The 21330-nt window shown below is 43.8% G+C and overlaps 1 protein-coding gene across 1 annotated transcript; it reads left to right on the top strand.

Moving 5' to 3' along the window:
- The first annotated feature begins 20085 nt into the window (after positions 1 to 20085).
- Positions 20086 to 21030, top strand: LOC140908776 (paraneoplastic antigen Ma3 homolog). The gene is made up of 2 exons (XM_073336650.1): positions 20086 to 20499; positions 20605 to 21030. Exons 1-2 carry the CDS (start codon positions 20086 to 20088, stop codon positions 21028 to 21030), a joined length of 840 nt encoding a protein of 279 aa, XP_073192751.1.
- The last annotated feature ends 300 nt before the right edge of the window (positions 21031 to 21330 follow it).

Below are 21330 nucleotides of genomic sequence, written 5' to 3'. Positions count from 1 at the left end.
GGAGGTCCTCCTGACATCCTGGGAGACTTGGTCAGTAAGCTTACAGTATCAGCCACAAAGGTACCAACAACAGAGCATCTAGACAGAGGATCTTCCAGTGATAAATCAGCAGTTTCCAAAATGTGATTCACAGTTAAATAGTGATCCACTCTGCCCTTGCATGTAGTCTATGCACAGCTGAGCTGCTGTCTCCACCCCCTTGATTCCACTGCAGGCTGGATGCCAACAGAAGGAAGACTAGAGACCACCGTTCTATAAAAAGAGACTTTTCCTTCTGACTTGGCACTTGTAGGCCTAACTGCAGTCAGCTGCAGGTCCAGGGACACCAGTCAGAGGGAGCCACCAAGTGCTGGAGGGAAAATATCTGGGATCCAGGCCTTGTACCCAGTCCAAGAAGGTACTTTAGGAATCCAGGCTGACAGCCATCAAGGGATGTAAGTAGCTGTGGAACTGAGGCAGGGAATGTAGTGCCGGTTGAAGGAGGGACCAAGGCCTGCGTACAGCCGCACAGAGCTAGGAGAGGAAGTAAGCTTGGAAGAGTGTGACTAGGAAGAGGGATCTGGATAAGTTAAAGGGGCCATGAGCGGGTTGTGGGGTTGGAAAATGGATTTGGATGAGAGAGTGGCAGGTTGAAACAAAATTGGTTTGGTAGTGGGAGGGAGAGACGAGTCCGTCAGTGTAACAAGTCCACTCTTCCCAACTCCCTGTGTCTTGCCCCCAGAATTCCCTTCTCCACCAGGCACACAGATTAAGATTTTATGTACATTCAAGGAATTACTACAGCTACTAGAGGGACATTATCAGCTTGAGCAACAGAGTAAGATTTGGGGAGGAGGAGGTGTTACGTAACATCGCTCTAGTAAGACTTGCCTACTATGGAAAATTTTGAGAATCCCTGTGATAGACGAATGATAGCTATACTAGGTGAGAGATTGGGTTGTAGTAAAAACTTGTGGTGTGGTGGAACAGATAGATGGGATGGGTCACGGAATCATAGAAATTAGAGCTAGAGTAGACCAAATAGGTCATCTGTTCCTCCTCCACGCCAGTTCAAGCATTTTGTTCTAATGCTTTTTATCCAGCCTAATTTTAAATGACCTGAGTGATGTCACTTGAATTGATTCTCCTGGGATAGTATTCTGCAATCAAATAGAACATACTGTAAGGGAGCTCTATTGCCTAAAAATTGCTCTCTTTAATTTCCTCCCATTATGCCTAGTTATGTCCCCTTAAACAATTCCTCTCCCTCTTTCGTGCTGATATTCCTTACTCAAGCTGTACATAGGTTGCCCTTTTAATCTTTTCTCATAAATCAGCCTTTCAGACCACCTAATAATTTTTGTTTCTCTTTCCAGTAAGTCTACAGGTCTCTGATACTAACACAGGAAGAGAAACTGCTCTGTGACATGTTATCTCTGCAAACGTACCTTAAAATTGCACTAGTCATTTTGATGCAAATCCTATTACAAACTCATACCTAAAGAACTCAGGCATCTCAGCTCACCACTGTCCCTATTTTCTCCCTCTTGTTGAACATGCAAAGGGCATCATGGGACTTGAGGCAGAAGGTCCTGCAATATGGCATTGTGGGTTTCCATATTCACTGAGTCACTGATCTGCTTTTCAGATTTTCTCAGTATGGAAGTAAAAAAAAAATAGTTTTTAACCTTTTTATTCATAACTTCCAGCTCAACAAACTTACCCTGGGCTCTGACTGTCAGGCTGGGTTCTTTCCATTTCACACATCACTAGTAATAAGGGTTCAGTTGCCAAATAACAGATGAAAGGTGGGGAAATTAGTTTTACATTTTATCAATTCCGTATTTTATCCCTTTCCCTTTGATATAACTTCTGACTCCATATTGCAAGACTTATTTTTGGTCTCTTGACTTGGAAGTGAATTGGGATCTTTCAACAACACTAAAATTTACTGTAGAAATTAAGGGAGCACATTGAACTCCATTTACTCTACTTTGGTTTAAAGCACCAGTGTTGCAGATGAGGCTTTAAAATAATGTAAAGTAAAAAGAGGTCAGTGTGCTCCCTTCTCCTTTTTCTTTTATAGTAAATTTTTATAAGACAAGACAACACATCTCGGGGCTTCAACAACCAAAGATTCAACAGCCAAGGATTCCTCCGTTATTATGAGAGTCGCTCTTGCCTTGCTCAGCCTCTCCTTTACAGCAGGCATGGCAGTTCTTTATATCAACAGGCCCTGTAGATGAGGAAAACCCTGCTGGTACTGGCCTTCTCCCCTCTTCTTTGACACCTTCTAATCCAGCTGCACCCACATCCTGGTGTAAGGGAGAAGGGACGGTGTGCCAAGTGCAGGCTGGGGCAATACCAGGGGGAGGTAGAGCCAAGTTCCTCTACTCCTGATCCTGGAGCTTACACCAGTGACAGAAGCTTGTCTCTCTCACTAACAGAAAGGGGTCCAATAAAAAATATTACCTCACCCACCTTTCTCACCAGTGACAAAAGTAAGAGTAGGATTCTTGATGCTCTAACTTTCACTAGGGCTGGAATGCCAAGAACCGGGGGACTGCAGCTGGCTCTCTCTGTTTGGACATAATGGAGAATCTAAGGGTATGTCTACACTATGAAATTAGATTGATATTTTAGAAGTTGATTTTTATAAATCAGTTTTATACAGTCGATTGCATATGTCCACACTACGCGCATTAAGTCTGTAGACTGTGTCCTCACTACTGTGGCTAGCATCAACTTATGGAGTGGTGCACTATGGGTAGCTATCCCACAGTTCCCGCAGTCTCCGCTGCCCATTGGAATTCTGGGTTAACCTCCCAATGCCTAATGGGTCAAAAACATTGTTGCAGGTGGTTTTGGGTACATATCAGTCACCCCTCCCTCTGTGAAAGCAATGGCAGACAATTGTTTTGTGCCTTTTTTCCGTGCGGACACCATACTGCTTTTAGCAGACAGTACAGTAGGACTGCTAACTGTCATCGTCCATCACTTCTACTGCAACTCTGCTCTCCTGCTCTCATGAATCCACCTCGCAGGTCCTCTTGTTGTTCTCTATAAATATCTATTCTGTGGCATCTGTCATCAGCCACCACTTCCGCTGCAACTCTGCTCTCCTACAGATGCCATACCACAGCAAGCATGGAGCCCACTCAGATCACCGCGGCAGTTATGAGCATTGTAAACACCTTGCGCATTTATCCTGCAATATATGCAGAACCAGAACCTGCAAAAGCAGGCGAGGAGGCAATGGCAGTGCGGTGACGAGAGTGATGAGGACATGGACACATACTTCTCTCAAAGTACGGGCCCTGGCAATTTGCACATCCTGGTGGCAATGGGGCAGGCTCATGCCGTGGAATGCTGATTCTGGGCCTGGGAAACAAGCACAGACTGGTGGGGCTGCATACTGTTGCGGGTCTGGGATGATTCCCAGTGGCTGCGAAACTTTCGCATGTATAAGGGCACTTTCATGGAACTTTGTGACTTGCTTTCCCCTGCCCTGAAGCACAAGAATACCAAGATGAGAGCAGCCCTCACAGTTCACAAGTGAGTGACAATAGTCCTCTGGAAGCTTGCAACGCCAGACAGCTACCAGTCAGTTGGGAATCAATTTGGAGTGGGCAAATCTACTGTGGGGGCTGCTGTGATCCAAGTAGCCAACGCAATCACTGAGCTGCTGCTATCAAGGGTAGTGACTCTGGGAAATGTGCAGGTCCTAGTGGATGGCTTTGCTGCAATGGGATTACCGAACTGTGATGGGGCGCTAGATGGAACGCATATCCCTATCTTGGGACCAGATCACCAAGGTAGCCAGTACGTACAAGAGCAAGGGGTACTTTTCAATGGTGCTGCAAGCACTGGTGGATCACAAGAGACGTTTCACCAACATCAATGTGGGATGGCCAGGAAAGGTACATTATGCTCGCACCTTCAGGAACTCTGGTCTGTTTGAACAGCTGTAGGAAGAGATTGACTTCCCAGACCAGAAAATAACTGTTGGGGATGTTGAAATGCCTATAGTTATCCTTGGGGACCCAGCCTACCCCTTAATGCCAGGCTCATGAAGCCATACACAGGCACCCTGGACAGTAGTAAGGAGCTGTTCAACTATAGGCTGAGCAAGTGCAGAATGGTGGTAGAATGTGCATTTGGACATTTAAAAGTGCACTGGTGCAGTTTACTGACTCGGTTAGACCTCAGCGAAACCAATATTCCCACTGTTATTACTGCTTGCTGTGCACTCCACAATATCTGTGAGAGTAAGGGGGAGACGTTTATGGTGGGGTGGGAGGTTGAGGCAAATAGCCTGGCTGCTGGTTACGCACAGCCAGACACCAGCGCAGTTAGAAGAGCACAGGAGGGAGCGGTGCACATCAGAGAAGCTTTGAAAACCAGTTTCATGACTGGCCAGGTTATGGTGTGACAGTTCTCTTTGTTTCTCCTTGATGAAAACCCGCCCTCTTGGTTCACTCTACTTCCCTGTAAGCCAACCGCCCTCCCCGCTTCGATCACCACTTGCAGAGGCAATAAAGTCGTTGTTTCAAAATCATGCATTCTTTATTAATTGATCACACAAATAGGGGGAAAACTGTCAAGGTAGCCCAGGAGGGGTAGGGAAGGAGGGAAGCACCAGGTGGGGTGGTGGATGAAGGGAGCAGGGAAGAAAAAGGCCACACTGCACTTCAAAACTTATTGAATGCTAGCATTCTGTTGCTTGTGGAGTCCTCTGGGGTGGAGTGGCTGGGTGCCCGGAGGCCCCCTCCTAGCCCTGTCCGTGTTCTTGGGCATCTGGGTGAGGAGGCTATGGAACTTGGGGAGGAGGGCAGGTGCTCCTGCTGCCTTTCCTGCAGCTCCACCAGACACCAGAGCATATCAGTTTGATCCCCCAGTAGCCTCAGCATTGCATTCTGCCTCCTCTCATCATGCTGTTGCCACCTCTCCTCTTGCTCCTGCAACCTCTCATCTTGTTCGTCCCTCCTGTCCTTGCGTTCATTTTCTGCTTTCCTGGACTCTGCCATTGTTTGCCTCCAAGCATTCTGCTGAGCTCTTTCAGTGCGGGAGGACTGCATGAGCTCAGAGAACATTTCATTGGGAGTGCATTTTTTTCCACCTTCTTATCTGCACTAGCCTCTGGGATGGTGGTGATAGGGGGAGTGTTGAAACATTTGCAGCTGTGGGAGGAAAGAAAGGGAGAGTAGTATTTAAAAAGGCACATTTTAGAGAACAATGGCTAGACTGTCTTTCACGGTGAGCCAAGCTGTTAACATTACATAGCACATGTGCTTTCGGTACAAGGTCGCATTTTGCCTCTTATATTGAGGGCCTGCTGGTTTGCTGTGAGAGATCACACATGCAGGGCTGGGCAACAGAATTCGGCTTGCAGGTAGCCATGGTAAGCCACAGTCTTTCGGCTTCTTCAACCTTCATGACATGTGGGAATGGTTTCAAACAACAGCACCCTCCTTTCCCATACCAAGCACCCATTTGGTTGGCCATTTAAAAGGAGGGGCTGCGGTTTTTGGGTTAACGTGCAGCACAAACCCAACTAACCCCCCCACACACACACACCCAATTCTCTGGGATGATCATTTCACCCCTCCTCCCACTGTGTGACCAGTATCAGGGAAGATCCCTGCCAGCCAAACGCAAACAGCTCAGCGTGAATGCCCCCCCACCACGTGGCTAAAAGTGGGGATGGTTTCTTTTCAGCTATAGGCAAACAGCCCAGCAGGAACGGCCACCTCTGAATGTCCCCTTAATAATGTCCCTGGAGGATTTCTGCTCCATCCCCAGACACGTTAATAGACTTTTCCAGTAGCTGTACTGGCTGCGAATGCATCCGAACTCCTCAGGGCAAATTAATCATTAAACACTCTTGCTTTTAAACCATGTATTATATTTGCAAAGGTACACTTACCAGAGGTCCCTTTTCCGGCTTCGTGGTCCGGCAGCCCGCCTTGGGAGGGTTGGGAGGGTATTGGCTCCAGGGTAATAAACCGTTCCTGGCTGTTGGGGAGAACAGTTTCTCCGTTTGCCTGTTGTGCACTATCTTCCTCCATCCCCAAAATCCTCATCCCTGTTGTGTGAGACTCCCCCCTTGCAGGTGTCCATGGACAGGGGTGGGGTAGTGGTAGGGGCTTCCCCTAGAATTGCATGCAGCTCATCATAGAAGCGGCATGTCTGGGGCTCTGACCCAGAGCGGCCGTTTGCCTCTTTGGTTTTTTGGTAGGCTTGCCTGAGCTCCTTAATTTCTATGTGGCACTGCTGCGGGTCCCTGTTTTAGCCTCTGTCCATCATGCCCTTGGACATTTTTTTCAAATATATTGGCATTTTGTTTTTGGAACGGAGTTTTGATAGCATGGATTCCTCTCCCCATACAGCGATCAGATCCAGTACTTCCCATTCGGTCCATGCTGGAGCTCTTTTGCGATTCTGGGACTGCATGGTCACCTGTGCTGATGAGCTCGCCACGCTGGCCACACAGGAAATGAAATTCAAAAGTTCCCGGGGCTTTTCCTGTGTACCTGGCTAGTGCATCTGAGTTGAAAGTGCTGTCCAGAGCAGTCACAATGGAGCACTCTGGGATAGCTCCTGGAGGCCAATACCATCAAATTGTGTCCACACTATCCCAAATTCAACCCAGTGAGGTTGATTTCAGTACTAATCCCCTCATCGGGGAGGAGTACAGAAATCTATTTTAAGAGCCCTTTAAGTTGACAAAAGTGTCTGTCGTGTGGACGGGTGCAGGGTTAAATCGATCTAATGCTGCTAAATTCGACCTAAACTCGTAGTGTAGACCAGGGCTAAGACTGCATAGGTGTCATTCAGGTTGCAGAACCCTTATTACTAGTGATGTGTGAAATGGAAAGAAACCAACCTGACAGTCAGAACCCAGGGTGAGTTTGTGGGGTTGGAAGTTATGAATAAGAAGGTTAAAACATATTTTTTTACTTCCATACTGAGAAAATCTGAAAAGCAGATCAGTGACTCAGTGAATATGGAAACCCACAATGCCATATTGCAGGACCTCCTGCCTCAAGTCCCATGATGCCCTTTGCATGTTCAATGAGAGGGAGAAAATAGGGCAAATGGTGAGCTGGGATGCCTGAGTTTTTAGGTATGAGTTTGTAATAGGATTTGCATCAAAATGACTAGTGCAATTTTAGAGTATATTTGCAGAGATAACACATCACAGAGCAATTTCTTTCCCTGTGTTAGTACCAGAGACCTGTAGACTTACTGGGAAGAGCAACAAAAATCATTAGGTGGTCTGAAGGACTGATTTATGAGAAAAGATTAAAAGGGCAACCTATGTATAGCTTGACTAAGCAATATGAGCACTCTCTGTTTGGACACAGTGGAGAATCTAAGACTGCATAGGTGTCATTCAGCCTGCAGAGTTGTAGTTTTCTAATTTGTGTTGACTGTGAAATCAAACAAATTTGAGAATAAGCAGCTCAGAGGACAATCATATTGTTCAGGAGAGGGGGGAATCTCAGTGTTTCTCTTCCTTTTTAAATTATGACAATGAAGGTTTGAGTGGCTTGTATGGATAGGAGACAGAATGCTGGGGAGACATTAGCAAACAAAGGGGGCATGTTTTTGATTTAAAGCTAAAGTAACAAATGCTAAAAATGGTGAGGAGGTGGAAATGCACAGCTGGGAGACAGATGAGTTGTAGGATGAGAGGAAGAGACATTGCTAAAATACATTTTTAAAGTTACATTTTTTCCAGTATATAAACTTAATTTGGAGTGGAATATGAAGCATCATGTGGGCAGCTAAGTCAACAGAGTAATTTTTCTGGCATAATTTCATCATTGAGTAAAAGAGGGTTAATTAAAAAAAATCTTACTATATATTGCATTACATATAAAGTGGGAACATTTACTAATAGATAAATTAATTGTCTGTGTATGTGATTTATATTAGAAGTGGAACGAAGACTATGAAACAAAATTTTGAAGCAATTGTCTGTTGCATAACAGCTGGTGAGTAGCCTTAGGTCCAAGTCCTTCACCAGGATCAAGCGGAAATAAAGGTCTGCTTACTCTGACCTCATTGTAGGATCGAAGATTTAGCCTCCCTGATCCTGCAGAGAAGGCTATTTGAAAGTGATAAGTGGCTGTGCAGTTTCTGCTGTGTTTGAGGTGAAAATGTAGTGAAGGTTATACGGATATGTAATAAGATACAGCAACTGTATGTAAATCACTGTCCTCTGTGTACTTAAATGTCTCTGAATTCTGTCCTTGGATATGTGAAGACATCTCTCCTAGAAGTCAACAGAAGCTGTGCATGTGAACCCATAGGCAAAATATCATTTTTAAATTATATTTTAATGTGGATCTTGTATTTATTCAGTGCTGAAAGATCTGTAACTATTTTTTAAAAATTTTAACTAAAAAAACTCTGCTTTTTGCTTCGGTTTAATAACAGTAATAGTGTTATTATGTTAAATATATGCCAGTGTTACCATGACAAAGCAAATAACTTTGTAAATTGGGTACCGATCTTTTAAAAAGATATATAAAATTGTCTTGTCTTTTTATAGTAAAGCATTCTACATATTAGAAACTACATAAGTTAAACGTTCAGATTTTTCAGCATTAATACATATGTAAAATGTACTTAGAAAAATGTCTATATGTATTTTGTTGTACTCACATTGTTAGAGTGCTTATCGAAGACCTCTCAGAAAGTCTACTTATTCCTACTTTGTTTTTAAAATACTGACCGACTAAGAAATATGTAAAGTGTGATGCAAACCAACAAAAGCCAGGAAATTAAAATTCTTAAAGCTGACCCCTCGGGCCAATCTTATGTCACCGTTAGGAGAAAAATGTCATCTTGAGATGAGGTAACGACAGGGTAAAACCTTTGCTTTAAGTTATTCGTAGCCAACCTTGTCTCATGGGTAAACATGCCTTTAAAAATGAAAAACAACACATCCAGGGATAGCTAAGAAAATCACCTATGGTAACTTTCTTTGGGATTTCTTATTGCATCTAGTCTTTTTATTTTTGCCTTCTACATTACAAACTCCCCAGGACAGAGACTGTATTGATAGCTATGTCTTGTGCATTATCAAGCCCATGTTTTGTGCTTAGTACTAGTAGTAGTAGTAATAATAATAATTAATAATGTGGTCTCACAGAAATCTATATCAAGGCCATGATTCTGTAAAGACATGCTACAGTGATTTCTTGGGAGTAAGGAGACACACAGCAGGGTTTTCACTACCTATAAAGCTCACTAATGAGCAATCCTGCGGCCTCGTACAAAGCCCACTGAGGGAGTCCTTTGATTCTTTGGATCAGGTCCAAATCGAAATTATGACACTGCTCCTGCTCTCATAGAAGTATTTTACAAGTTTTGCCACTGATTTCAGTGGGCACAGGGTTAGGCCCTGCTTTTGGTTTGTATGAGATCAGTAAATGTTGATGCCTGAGCTATTCTTTTAGTACATCTATAGTAAAATGATCTTAGAAGTTCAGATTAAGTTCAAACGGTAACTCAGTGCCCTGTACCAAAATGAAAATAATGCTTAAAATAGCAAGCCTGATTCTGCACATCATATACTTAAAGCTGACTGGATAAATAAGCTTTGAGTTCAAATGTAGTGTGTGTTACTCTCTTACTCTTTTTAGCCTGAGGTCCAACCTAACAATTATTAAAGAACTCAAGGATTTCATAATGAAGCTGAAAGAGAAAATAAAAGTATTACCTGAGGAAATAATATATTGTGATCTAGCTGGCCAGGAGAAAGCATGTGCTTCTGTCTCTCTCATGAGGGAAGCAATGCAGAATGACACAAGTCTCTACCTTACTGCCCTGACACCTCCTCGTTTACCGTTGAGCTGTTTTTTTTTTTTTTTTTTGGCACAGGTTTCCCTTGTTAAGATGCCTGAGGCCAAAAGCTCAAACTATTTGGTTAAGAAAATAATAGCCTGAAGGGAAAAAAAAAAGCAATCCTCAAAACTGATGCTATCAGTGGCTTTGCATGTACATTAAACATTGACAAGATCATTTCAAAGAATTAGTGAGGATTTCCAGTGACAAGTAGCTGGGGTTTATTACTTTGTTGTGATATCTCAGCTTCAGAGATGACAGTGCTCCTTCTAACCTACGTACAGGAAGTGTGGGCATCTCCAAATATAGGAGCACCCAACACCATGAGCACAAATTAAACTGATATTCATCTAGATAACTCACTGTAAGAGGAACAAAAAAATGGTTCCATCAGCAAGCATAAACTGAAGCTTTCCACAGCTAGTGAATTATTATTATAATATCATTGTTATGCTAAAAAAAAACAAACCTTCAGAGGGTCTGTACAGTTGCCAGAAATGTTGGTGCAGTGCCAAGTGAGATCCTGTGGGAGAGATTTTAGGAGCTTGTGTTAGCAGAAGCTTAAAGAATTGTTACCAGTGGCTGGGATTATTATTTTCAGTTCTCAAGAGTGACTTTGTGGGAACTGGCTCTGTAGTCTAGTGAGAGATCAGAGTTTGGGACCCTAGCCTGTGCTTGGGACTTATTTTCCTAATTTTAAGATTGCATTGGAAAGGGCAGCCTTTCAGTTGCATCCCCATTAATGCATTCCAAATTTTCTACCCTAAAGCGTCTGGTGTACTCTGCCACATACAGATACAGTGCCTGCAGCTCTTGATTTGAATGTGCAGTCACACCCACAAACAGTGATCCTTGTGAGTTTGAGTAATTGAACTTATGTGGTCACTCCCTACCTAGAGAGGAGAGTGCCCAGTGACAAACCCTCCCACGTCCCCCGAGTTAAAAACATCTAATTCACCTCCCTAAAAAAACACAAAATGCCTCCTAGGTCCTTCAGGAGACAAGGCCTTCAATCTCCCGCAAAGACTCAAGCCCTCCTGACTTCTCAGTGAGCTACCGACCCTTCCATCTCCTCTGCAGAGATCTTCCCAATGGCAGTCCCCAGTGACAATATCTGTGGATGTGTTTGGCTTTGTTTACAGAGAGCCTGCGGACAATTTTCCTCCTATTCAAACGGGTTCCAGGAGTAACAACAGAAGTTGCCAGTTCAACTGTATCAAATCTTAAAGTTTTTGTGACTACTTACTCTATAGCCAAGAAAACTCCTATAGCTCCTCTCTACTCAACTTCTTGCATGCCTAATTCCAAAGTGACGCAGATCTTGCCGAACTGACACAAATTAATACATCTGTCACATTTTTGTGAAGCTGCAGGAGTACCCTTGACTATTTTGACAACCTTAGCTTGTGCCACTTCTATGACACAGTCAAGGTGTTCATGGTGGCTGCTTGCAGAAATATTTATATAATTTAGACAAATATTGACTCAGGAATTTAAGTACGGGGTGTGCAGGTTGTGGTTAAAAGTCCTTTTATAACATCCACTCCAGTTTTCCCCCAAAGTTTCACTCTACTGTTTATCAGGTCACATTCCTGGTGGCCCTCACCAAGACACACCTTGAAACTAAGGACTGTGGCAGGAGAAACATTTCTGTTCAACTTATGCAAACTGATACTGGGCTCAAACCACATGTTCATTATTCACAAAATAAACTCAGTTTTATTCATAGTCTTTCTTCCAAGAAATAGTTCTATGATTTGTTTTTGAAAGATCTTTCATATGACGATGGTGCCACATTTTGGTTGCCCTCTAGGATCATCAGTATTTCTAAATCCGGAAAACTGGACATCTATCTTCACCATCTTATTTCAGAGCTCACTTACTCAGAGAAATGATAGCCTCATGGACTGAGAGAGATTGCACGGTCCAGTAGAGAGAGAGGATTGTATTCAGTTCAGGCAATCTAGGTTCTACCTCTGCCTCTTTCATTGACCTGCTATGGAAAAGAACATTTCACTCTGCCTCAGTTTCCCTCTCTTTAAAATGAGGAAAATCACACTTATCCGCCTGGTAAAGTGTTTTGACAACTAAGGATGAAAAATGCCAAGTATTACTTCGATAGTTCCATCTTCTAGATACATTGGTAAGACAGCAAATTGTTCATAATTGCACTGCTTCACAAAATGATTTTATTTTTTTTGAAGTGTAATCCTCACCTGATGCTACATGCTGCTGGAAAGTTTTCCTCAGTTTCTTTTAAAGACAATTATTCCATTATTATTCCATTCATAATCTCCATCTCTGTTTGGGACACTACTAACAAAATTCCATTATAGGACCTGTAGGCCTACATATGCTGCTGACTATTAAAATGTCTTTACTCACCAGAAAATGATCTATCTTCTAGTTGACAGGTCCACAAATCTGGTCCTCTCTGTCAAAATGGAGATATAATTGCAGTAACGATATAAGAACTTGAGGTTTCTTAGATCTGAAGTAGGATATTGTATTCCCAGACCTGAAGAAGAGCTTTGTGTAAGCTTGAAAGCTTGTCTATTTCACAAAAGTTGGTCCAGTAAAAGATATTACCTAACTCACCTTGTCTTTGTATAAACCAAAACATTTATCCCTATTCTATTACAATAATTAATCCATATATCATAGCTTGGCTAGCCCTTTAAGGGGAGTTGTACTCAGCCTTGCTTGTGATGGCACCCCGAACCCCACCTATCCAGACTGTCTGGGGATGAGATGTCTTGGGTCAATTATCAGACTTACCTGCGAGGGAGTCAGGTTATTTCCATAAGGGGCTGGGAGAGCTCAGTTGGGAAGAAAAGCACTAGGAATGAGGTTGTCTCCTGTGACAGGCCTTAAAGGGAGGGTGGCAGGACAGGAGGAGGCAAAACCCAGACAAACGGCCTGGAGGTACACCTAGGAATTAGGATCCAGTTGACGGAGAACTAGACTGAGGAAAAGACTCCAGGGATAAAACCCTGAGGATCAGAACCAGCTCTCCAGGGAGAAATTCTGAAGGGTCAGCACTCTACTTGAGAGCAGGGCAGAAAGATTTTAGGTTCCTCTGGGACTACTGTTCACTCTCAGTGCCCCAGTGGGGTGTGCTGAGAGAGATGGACCACAACGGGGTGCTGCAGAGGCCAACCCTGCCAGACCACAATAAAAATAAAGTATACTTCAGCTTTTCACTGGTTGGGCTTTTCCATGAGCAGGACTTAACCCCATGCTGGTGTAGTAGCTCATAAGTCTCCTTCTGTCCCTAAAGTTACAATTCTGTTCATCTTAGGTTTTTATACTGATATATCAGTCATCATCACAGTGATAGACCCAATGTAGGATCTGTAGACCTGAGTACTTCAAGAAATACTTTTTTCCTTGTAACTAAGCAATTTTCCTATAACATGCATCAACAGTCCACATATTTCATTTGTCAGCATCTTATTTTCTTTAAGGAAATGTTTGTTGAATAAATGAACATGCTGTCTGTTTTCTTTGGAAATTTTGCTTGCTTGCATACCTTTCCTGTATTTTGATGAGTTTTTTAATTTGGATGGTCATAGCTGTGTTTGTACAACTGGCATTTGATGCCTTTGTTTATTGCAAAAGATTGGAGGGATCTTGTTAAAAGGTGATCCCTGTGCCTTGAAGCTCTAGAGGGTAAGGAGCTTTCTGCTCCCATCTGTTGGTGATCAGGGGAAGAACAGCCACAGAGCTGTTTTATCTGAATAGCCCAGTATTCCACATAGATAGACGTTCCTGAGGGTAAATTGTTCTCTGCTCCCATCTGTTTCAAAAAAACAGGGGAACTATGGCTATAGAGAGCTTCATTTCCATGTGCTTTCTACCCAGAATTCATCTGGTGACACTTTGGAAGTCACCATAACTGTACACAATTTCAGAATTGGGTAGTGGAATTGAACTAGAAGGGGGACAAAGAGGAGAAGGGTTTGTACCTTGTAGCAAGAAAAGGCTCCCTCTTGGCAGGGGTTTTGAATAGTACTGTTTTTTTACTCCACTTAGGATCCTATGCTGTTGGGAGTATTCTTTGGGAGAGGATGCAGATGTGGCTCCTTGATGGAATGAAATGCAGAAAGGTTTCTCATTGAAGCTATACAGCACAGTAGCAGAACTGGGTGAACTCTGGAGGGGCCTGTCCTACTCATTCACTAAATAAGTTGAAATACTATAGGTGGGTTAGGTGATGGATCCTCAGGACAGGACCAGGCAGCACTTCCCAAGGGACTGCTAGAAGGTACCTCAGGACTCTAGGACTATGTTGCTCACTGATGCCAAACATTGGGTGGGGTTTAGTGGATGAGGAAGGGGGAAGTAATATGGTGAAGAGATATTTGCCTGTTGGATGTTGTGATGGGGCTTAATCCTCATCATCTGTAAGGCACAGGAGAGAGCCTAATTATTATGCTTCGTACCTGGAAGGTGATTAACTGATTGCCTTTTGGCTAGAGGACTAGGAGCTAGGCTGTATAAGGAGCAGAGAGCACTCAGTTGGAGGGGGAGATGCAGGAAAGAAGAGCTAGGGAGAGTTCCTGTCTCATGGGAAGAGACTGGAGGAAGACCTGTGGTCTTGGGACGGGCTATGGCCAGGAAGCAGAGCTACAGGAGGACGGTTAACTCCTGTGGTGGGCCCCTAGAGCAGAGAGGAGCCCTGAGCCAGGGTCTATGAGTAACAGGGAATGAGGTAGAAGTCCAAGAGGAGTTAAGGACTTATTGTTTAGAATTGAGCCCAGGAGCAGCGAAGGACCTTTTTGTTTAAAGATGAACCCCTGAAGGGAACTGAACTGTTATGTGACTTGGCCGGAGGTCTGAGCCACAGAGGACCCAGTAAGGCAGTCCAGAGAAGGGACTGACTGGGAATGGTCATCATGGTCAAGGAAGTGACCACTGAGGGAGCACAAGAGGCAAAGTCCCCTGCAATGCTGTGTCTGGGCATGACAGGATGCATTTGGTAAGGTAAGGTTGTGCATTTACAGATGTTCACACTGGTAGATGGCAAACAGAGTTAACAGACTCCTGCCAAAGTTACTGTGGAGGAGGGTTTATTTATCATCCGTATATCTAGATTGTTGCTGTGTTGTCACAAATTGATGCTGTTTGTTCCATTTTCCTCCAATTGAGTGTTCCTTGTTTCATAGACACTTTTAGTGCTTGCACATGGGTAAGTATTGTCTATTAATGGAGCTCAGAGAAAGTACTTGGTGATCCTAGAAATTCTGGGTAGAGTCTTGAACTGGTGGTGTTTGTTAGTTTTAAGAGAGACACCTCACTATTTGAACCCAGCTTATGTTGCTGCTGACAATACCTGGCAGAAGGGTTACACTATGTAACCTATTTATCTTTGGAAACCTTGTGCATGCCTTGGAAGAAGCATAATGCAAACCAGATAGATGGGAGTGAATGAGGATAAGAAAGTCAGTTCTGTCTTCGTCATGAGAGAAACTTGTAGACAGTTAACACTCGTCACTGACTCATAAAGAAGTACAGTGAATGGTGTTAAAAACTGCATTTGTCACCGACAGTAGCTGAACTTACCACAGTTCTTGTGAAATTTCCCTTTCTAAATATAAGGAAGAACTGCAAGTTTCAGGATAAAGATAAATTTGATATTGTAAACAAGTAATTCCAGTATTAGAAACCATATCTGGTGTCTGCTTCTTCATTTATGGTTTATGATATCTCACTTTCTGCTAATTGTAATTCGAGTGTATTATGAGGAAGCTTCCCTTCTGTCAAAATTAATGTTGTTCCTTCTAATTCAAGTCTATTTACTATTGCTGGTTTAAAGAATCAATTGAGTGCTGAACTTCCTTTAGGATTTGTTTGAGTTATGTTATTTTCACAGTTCCATCTCAGATCGTGGGAAATTTTTTAAATCCTTCAAATAATAGGAAAGATTACTGTAGAAATGCAAGCAAGTAGAAGTCTTGATCCAGCAAAGCACTTTTGCTCAACTTTTAAACAAACATTTATTCCCTTTGACTTCAGTGAGACTACTCATGGTTAAAGTTAAGCATGTGCTTAAATACTTTGAAGGATTGGGGCCTAAGTTCATAAAGACTAACTGATGTAAGGGTGTGTGTGGAATTGTTTGTCTCATGCTCTTTTAAATAATGCCATAAATGTAATGATCAGAAGCAGTTATGGCCTATGTTCTTTTAAAAAAGTTTTAGTATACAGATATTAAAAGATCTTTTTTCAAATACCCACTCCATTGTTGCTAACAGCATATCAGTAAGCTTACAAATATCTTGTTAAAAGCTGTTGACAGCTCTGGGAAGCTACATATCATAAAATGACAATGACACAATTTATCCCAGAAGAGATCCCTAAAATTTGTCTTATAAAATCATGAATAAACAAGTTGTTGTGTGTCATACATTAGAGGGAAAACAACATTAAGTCAGTCAAAAGTCACTTAGTCATCCCAAATATGAAACCCTTAGTATTTCTTAATATTTCCATTGCCTGGATTCACAGTTAAAGCTAAAACTCTAATAAAGGGGAGCGGGCAACTACCTCAAACAAGTGGCACATCAGGAAGACATCTGTTTCCATGAAGAGGATGGACAAAGTTTAGCTAACAAGAGAAGTCAAAGCTGTTTCCCTGTGATGAGGATGATCTAGGATGGGAGTGGGATGTGGATCAGGCAGTGCTGCCAATGTGAACCAGAGACTTGGGAAATGCTAAACTGGGGAAAGTTTGTGTGGGAGAGGGAGGAAATTGTGATTGACTAGGTCTCCAGAAAACAGCACGGGGAAGTTAGTTGTCTTTCAGCAGGAAGAGAGATTGAGGTTGTGCTAGTTCTCCTGTGAAAGGGCTGAGAATAATCCTGAGAGCAAAATGTTGACAGGTGCTTTCATAAAATACAGTGGGGTGGGGGTGGGTTTGCTCAATGTGGTGGCAGGTTAGGGTTGTGCATGGATCTTGCTCAACTAGGAGTTTGAAAAAGAATTGCAAATCATCTATCATATCCATTTTATCTAGATTTCTAAAGGCAGCAGGAAAGATGGTGATAACAGGTGCAAAAGTCACTTTGTGTAGATTCTTTAGACAAGTGAGGACCACTAATATTTTGTAGGGATCCTTTTTTACTTGTTGAAAGGCTAAAGTCAGCTGGGTCTTTTCTTCACATTGTGTAAAAGGCATGAGTTCTCACAGCTATTTCTTACCAATGTGCAATAGACATTACAAAAATAAGAGTATTATGAGGAATGCCTTATACTGCAGGAAAAATGAAGTGCTCCAAACATAGTGTGGTCTCAAGATTCAATTAAAAGAAGTAAGGATGGCTAGAAAAGTAAATTCAAGCCATAGATGTGAAAAATCCCCTTCCACCACATCAAACAATCCCATCTTTCTGTCTCGGAAAAATGACACAAAGCATGAACTAATCTGGCAATTTTCAAAGTAAAGAAGATACCACTTCTATGAATGCCACCAGTCACAGAGGAAGAAAGAGACTGAGCTGCCTGATTATGTTTAAGTTTTGTGTTTCTTACCAAGTTTCCAGTTATTGTGGAACTCTCAGCACCTGCCAAATAAGTGTTCAGGGTGTCACATTCACTTTATTTCACAAATGTCAAATGCTTCAGAGCACAGAGCCTTGGATAAATCCAATGCTTTTCACTCCAATTTGCAGAAATTTAACCTTTATGGATCCAACCTGACATGAAAATATTACAGACACCAGTGAACATAAAAGGTGTTGTTTTGTTTTTTCTAATGGCAAAATAAGCTTTTTTTTTGGTACCAAAAATGTACATGTATTGTGCGTGGAATGTATGTGACAGCCATCATCTCTTGGGACTGGTGAACCAGTTCAGCTGTAGGAGGAGCTGGTCCAAACTGCCTCCCAAAACTCAAACCAAGTCTTAGACCAGTATAACAAGGTTTTTTTCCTTGTTACGCTGAAACTTAGTTTTAGTGCCAGTGTGACAATAAAAGATGCATTTCAAACTCACATACAGTGTTCCATTTCAGGGAGGAATCTCTCACGTCCAGCGCTGTCAGCACACTTACTGCAAATCAGTGTTTATAGACTGGTCTTGTTTTTTTGGGATTATTCTGTTTTTCAGTTTGAATATATATTGGGACCCTCCTATTGTCATCTTTTGATAAGCCTAGGAGCAAATATAGCTACCGTATCCATGAGCCACGTAGCAAAGACTTTTATTTGATTTTTGATATTAATTCCACATCATTCTTGACCAAAGTAAACAAGACAGGAACACCTCCAACAGCATCAGGTTGAGATAAGGGGGATCTGTTATTGTTTGTAACCATGAGTTTAGCACGCATGATGATTAACTATGTTAGGTTTAACCTCTTCATCTGAGTCCTGACAATCAAAGAATGTGGTGTCTGATTCTGCTGGATTTACAGAAGCTGAGAAATAAAAAATCAAGTCTCATTTATCATCCCTCAGCTGGCATGGGTGGATGTGCATATTGAGAAGATGTCTTCCCTCTTTTACAATCTAAACAAATCTATCTAAATCTAAAACAATATAATGGGCTTCACAGAAAAATAAAGCACAGACTATCAAAATGTGTATCAAGAAAGCATCTGCCAAAACAAAACCAATAAAGCTCTAATGGACGCCTTGTGACAACACTGATTCTGCAGGGAGGAAATGTCCCTGAGCTTTCTATGACAAAACATCATGGATACACACTGATTTGGGAGTAGATATTGCACAAATCATTCTGAGGCTGAGGAACTTGCATCTACAACAACCCAAACAAAAGAAAATATTTATTTAAAAAAACTGAGGATCTTCACTCCAGTGCTTTTGTAACCCCTTGGGGTTTAGAGAGCATGGCCCCTTTAAATCTTTTTCCTACTGGGGAGGGGGAGCAGTGAGAGAAAGGAGGGAAACTTGGGGGTGTGGCTCTGGAGCCCCAGGAGAGAAGGGCGGCAGCAGGCAGGCCCTGGACAAAGTGAAGGAGAGAGAACCTGCCTGAAGCCTGGGAAGGACAGGGCGGCGGATCGAGGACACCCCCAGGACGGGAGCCAGGAGGAGCAGCACGGTGCCAGGGAGGAATTGCCCGAGAAGGACAGGCCGGAGCTGGATCCAGTATCACTGCTGCCCGGAGCTGCATGGGGCTGTGAGTACTGGGGCTTGGGACTCTGCACTGGGAATAAGGAGGGAGGCTGCTAGTTAGTTAAGTGGGGAGGTTGTTGCTCTGTGTGGCTTTGCAGAGGGCAGCAGAAGAGGGCACCGGAGGGGTTTTTGGGGAAAGTTCACTGCTGCCGAAGCCGACCAGGAGCACCCAAGACTCAGCTCTGGACTGGAACTTTGCTCAGGCCTCCTGAACTCTGTGTGCAGACACATTGCTCAGTGTCTGCCCTTTCAGACTGTGCTACCACTGGGCCCGTGGGGCCTTGGTTTGGATGCAACCCTGTTCTACTGCTCCCCCTACATTTCCCCTTGTTGTTTTTCTCCTCTCATCCCTCTGTAAATAAATCTCTCCCTTTGTTATATCCATTGTACTTTTCCTGTGCGTGTGTGTGTTCACTCTGTGGGGTTTGGAACAGGTGCCCCTGGGGTGGAAGGGATTTGTCCTGCTGCATTCCTGCGCGTGCTGTCTCTTGGCCAGAGCTGCCTGCAGAGCAGACTCCATCTTGGCCACGAGGGCGCTAAAGTTACACTTGGTGGCCCGTAGGGGGACTTTGCAGTACAAACACGTGCACACACACACCTACGCTGCGCACCCTGGGCTCTCCTTCACAGAGCAAAGAAACTCCTGAGTGACTTTCATCCTAGTTTAAAAAAAAAACAAACTTGGAGAGGGGATTACTAGAAGACCTGTTCCAAGGGGCTCGAGTCCCAGTAACCAAAGCTGTGCTGGTAGCGGGGTTCCCAGAAGAGATGGAACCAAATGAAATTGAGGAGAGCCTAGATGCAGCTGAAATACTGGGGAGAGTGAAGGTCCACACCCATATTTACAACCGCGAAGTGAAGGGCATGGTAGCACTATGTACTCACTCCAAGGAAGCCGATCTTGATAAAGTGGCCAAAGAGGTGCAAGGAGGCGGTATCCCCTGGACAATTCTGGGGGCAAAGCAGTCCCCTACTAGTGTGCCTGTGTCACTTGAGGTGGATTCTTTAGCGCAGAAATTGCAAGCTCTGATGGTGGGTGAGAAGCGGACAAGAGAGGAATTAATTTTGGCATTAGGAGGGCTCCAACACCCGCAGCACCCAGCCTGGCGGGATGGGCCAAAGGTCTGGAAACGGTCTCAAAGATGCATTGAAGCCGGCATATGAAAGTGCTCCATACAAGCGGCTACGTTCTTTCTCGGAGGTGTCACCTGTACCCTCGGGGGAGGATGATTACGAGACCTGGTGGGATTTTACGGTGCCACTTGTCCAAGAGTGGGAATGCTCTGATGCTGAGAAGCGGAAACATGTGCTTGAAAATCCGAGGGGACCTGCCATGCAAATTGTCCGAGCCCTGAAAGATTCCCAACCAGCTGCCACAGTGCAAGACTATTTAACCGCTCTTGAGAGTGTCTACGATGCTACTGATAGCAGTGAAGACCTTTATTATCGTTTCTGCCATACCTATCAGGAGCCCCACGAACGATTGTCGGATTTCATCAGGAGACTGGAGGATTTGCTACAACAGGTATTGCGGAAGGAGGGCAACCCCACCAAGCGCAATGATTCTGCTAGGTTGGACCAGATCCTTTGGGGCACCCGACAAGATGGGTTGATGTTGTGCTGACTGCAGCTGAGGGAGTGGGCCCCAAACCCAGCCCCGTTCCACAAGCTTATTCGAGAGATACGTGAAGAGGAGGAGCGATTGTTGCAAGTGGATGCAGTGGTGCAGCCAAAAAAGGCAGGGAGTCACACCACCACAGCGCTTGGAGAGATGGTAGAGGCCCCGTCAGTGGCAGCGGCATTGAGAGATTTGACCCAAGAAGTGGCCATGATGAAGGCTCAGAGACCTACTGTGCCATCCTCAACAGGGGAGAGTAGCAGGAGGGCTGATAGTCGGCGAGAAGGTTTCTGTTACAACTGTGGGAAAGATGGTCACTATGCCTTGGACTGCCAAAACAAGACAGATCATGCAAGGGTTCTCAGATTGCAGCAAACCATTAGGGAGCTTCAGGGAAATGCCAATGGGGCTTGGGGAAGGAGCAACCCAAGACCTTGAAATCCCAAGGCTCCCCAGAAAAAAACACAAATGGGTTACCCAGATGGGCTGGTAGGCCCTCAGGCTATAGTACCTGTTTGTATAGAAGGACGACTGTGTGAGGCATTGCTGGACAGCGGATCACAGGTCACCATACTCTATGAATCTTACTACCGAGAACACCTGCAGCATTTACCCTTGCATCCCGTCTGGACTGACCGTCTGGGGAATTTGCTGTGACTCCTGCCCCTATCTGGGATATATCCTGTTAAATGTCCAGTTTCCAAAGAACGTTGCGGGGGTAAACCAGGAAATAGAAAC

Source organism: Lepidochelys kempii, chromosome 3 (genome assembly GCF_965140265.1).
Source record: "Lepidochelys kempii isolate rLepKem1 chromosome 3, rLepKem1.hap2, whole genome shotgun sequence".
Lineage (NCBI taxonomy): Eukaryota > Metazoa > Chordata > Testudines > Cheloniidae > Lepidochelys > Lepidochelys kempii.
The sequence above is the reverse complement of the archived record's forward strand: the minus strand, read 5'-3'. Positions and strand labels throughout refer to the sequence as shown.

Bases quoted from the DNA above. Each gene is read 5' to 3' on its own strand.
- LOC140908776 (XM_073336650.1), top strand. From the start codon at position 20,086: ATGGGCCAAAGGTCTGGAAACGGTCTCAAAGATGCATTGAAGCCGGCA. The intron at 20,500-20,604 runs GTATTGCGGAAG...TGCTGACTGCAG, and splicing joins TGGAGGATTTGCTACAACAG to CTGAGGGAGTGGGCCCCAAA.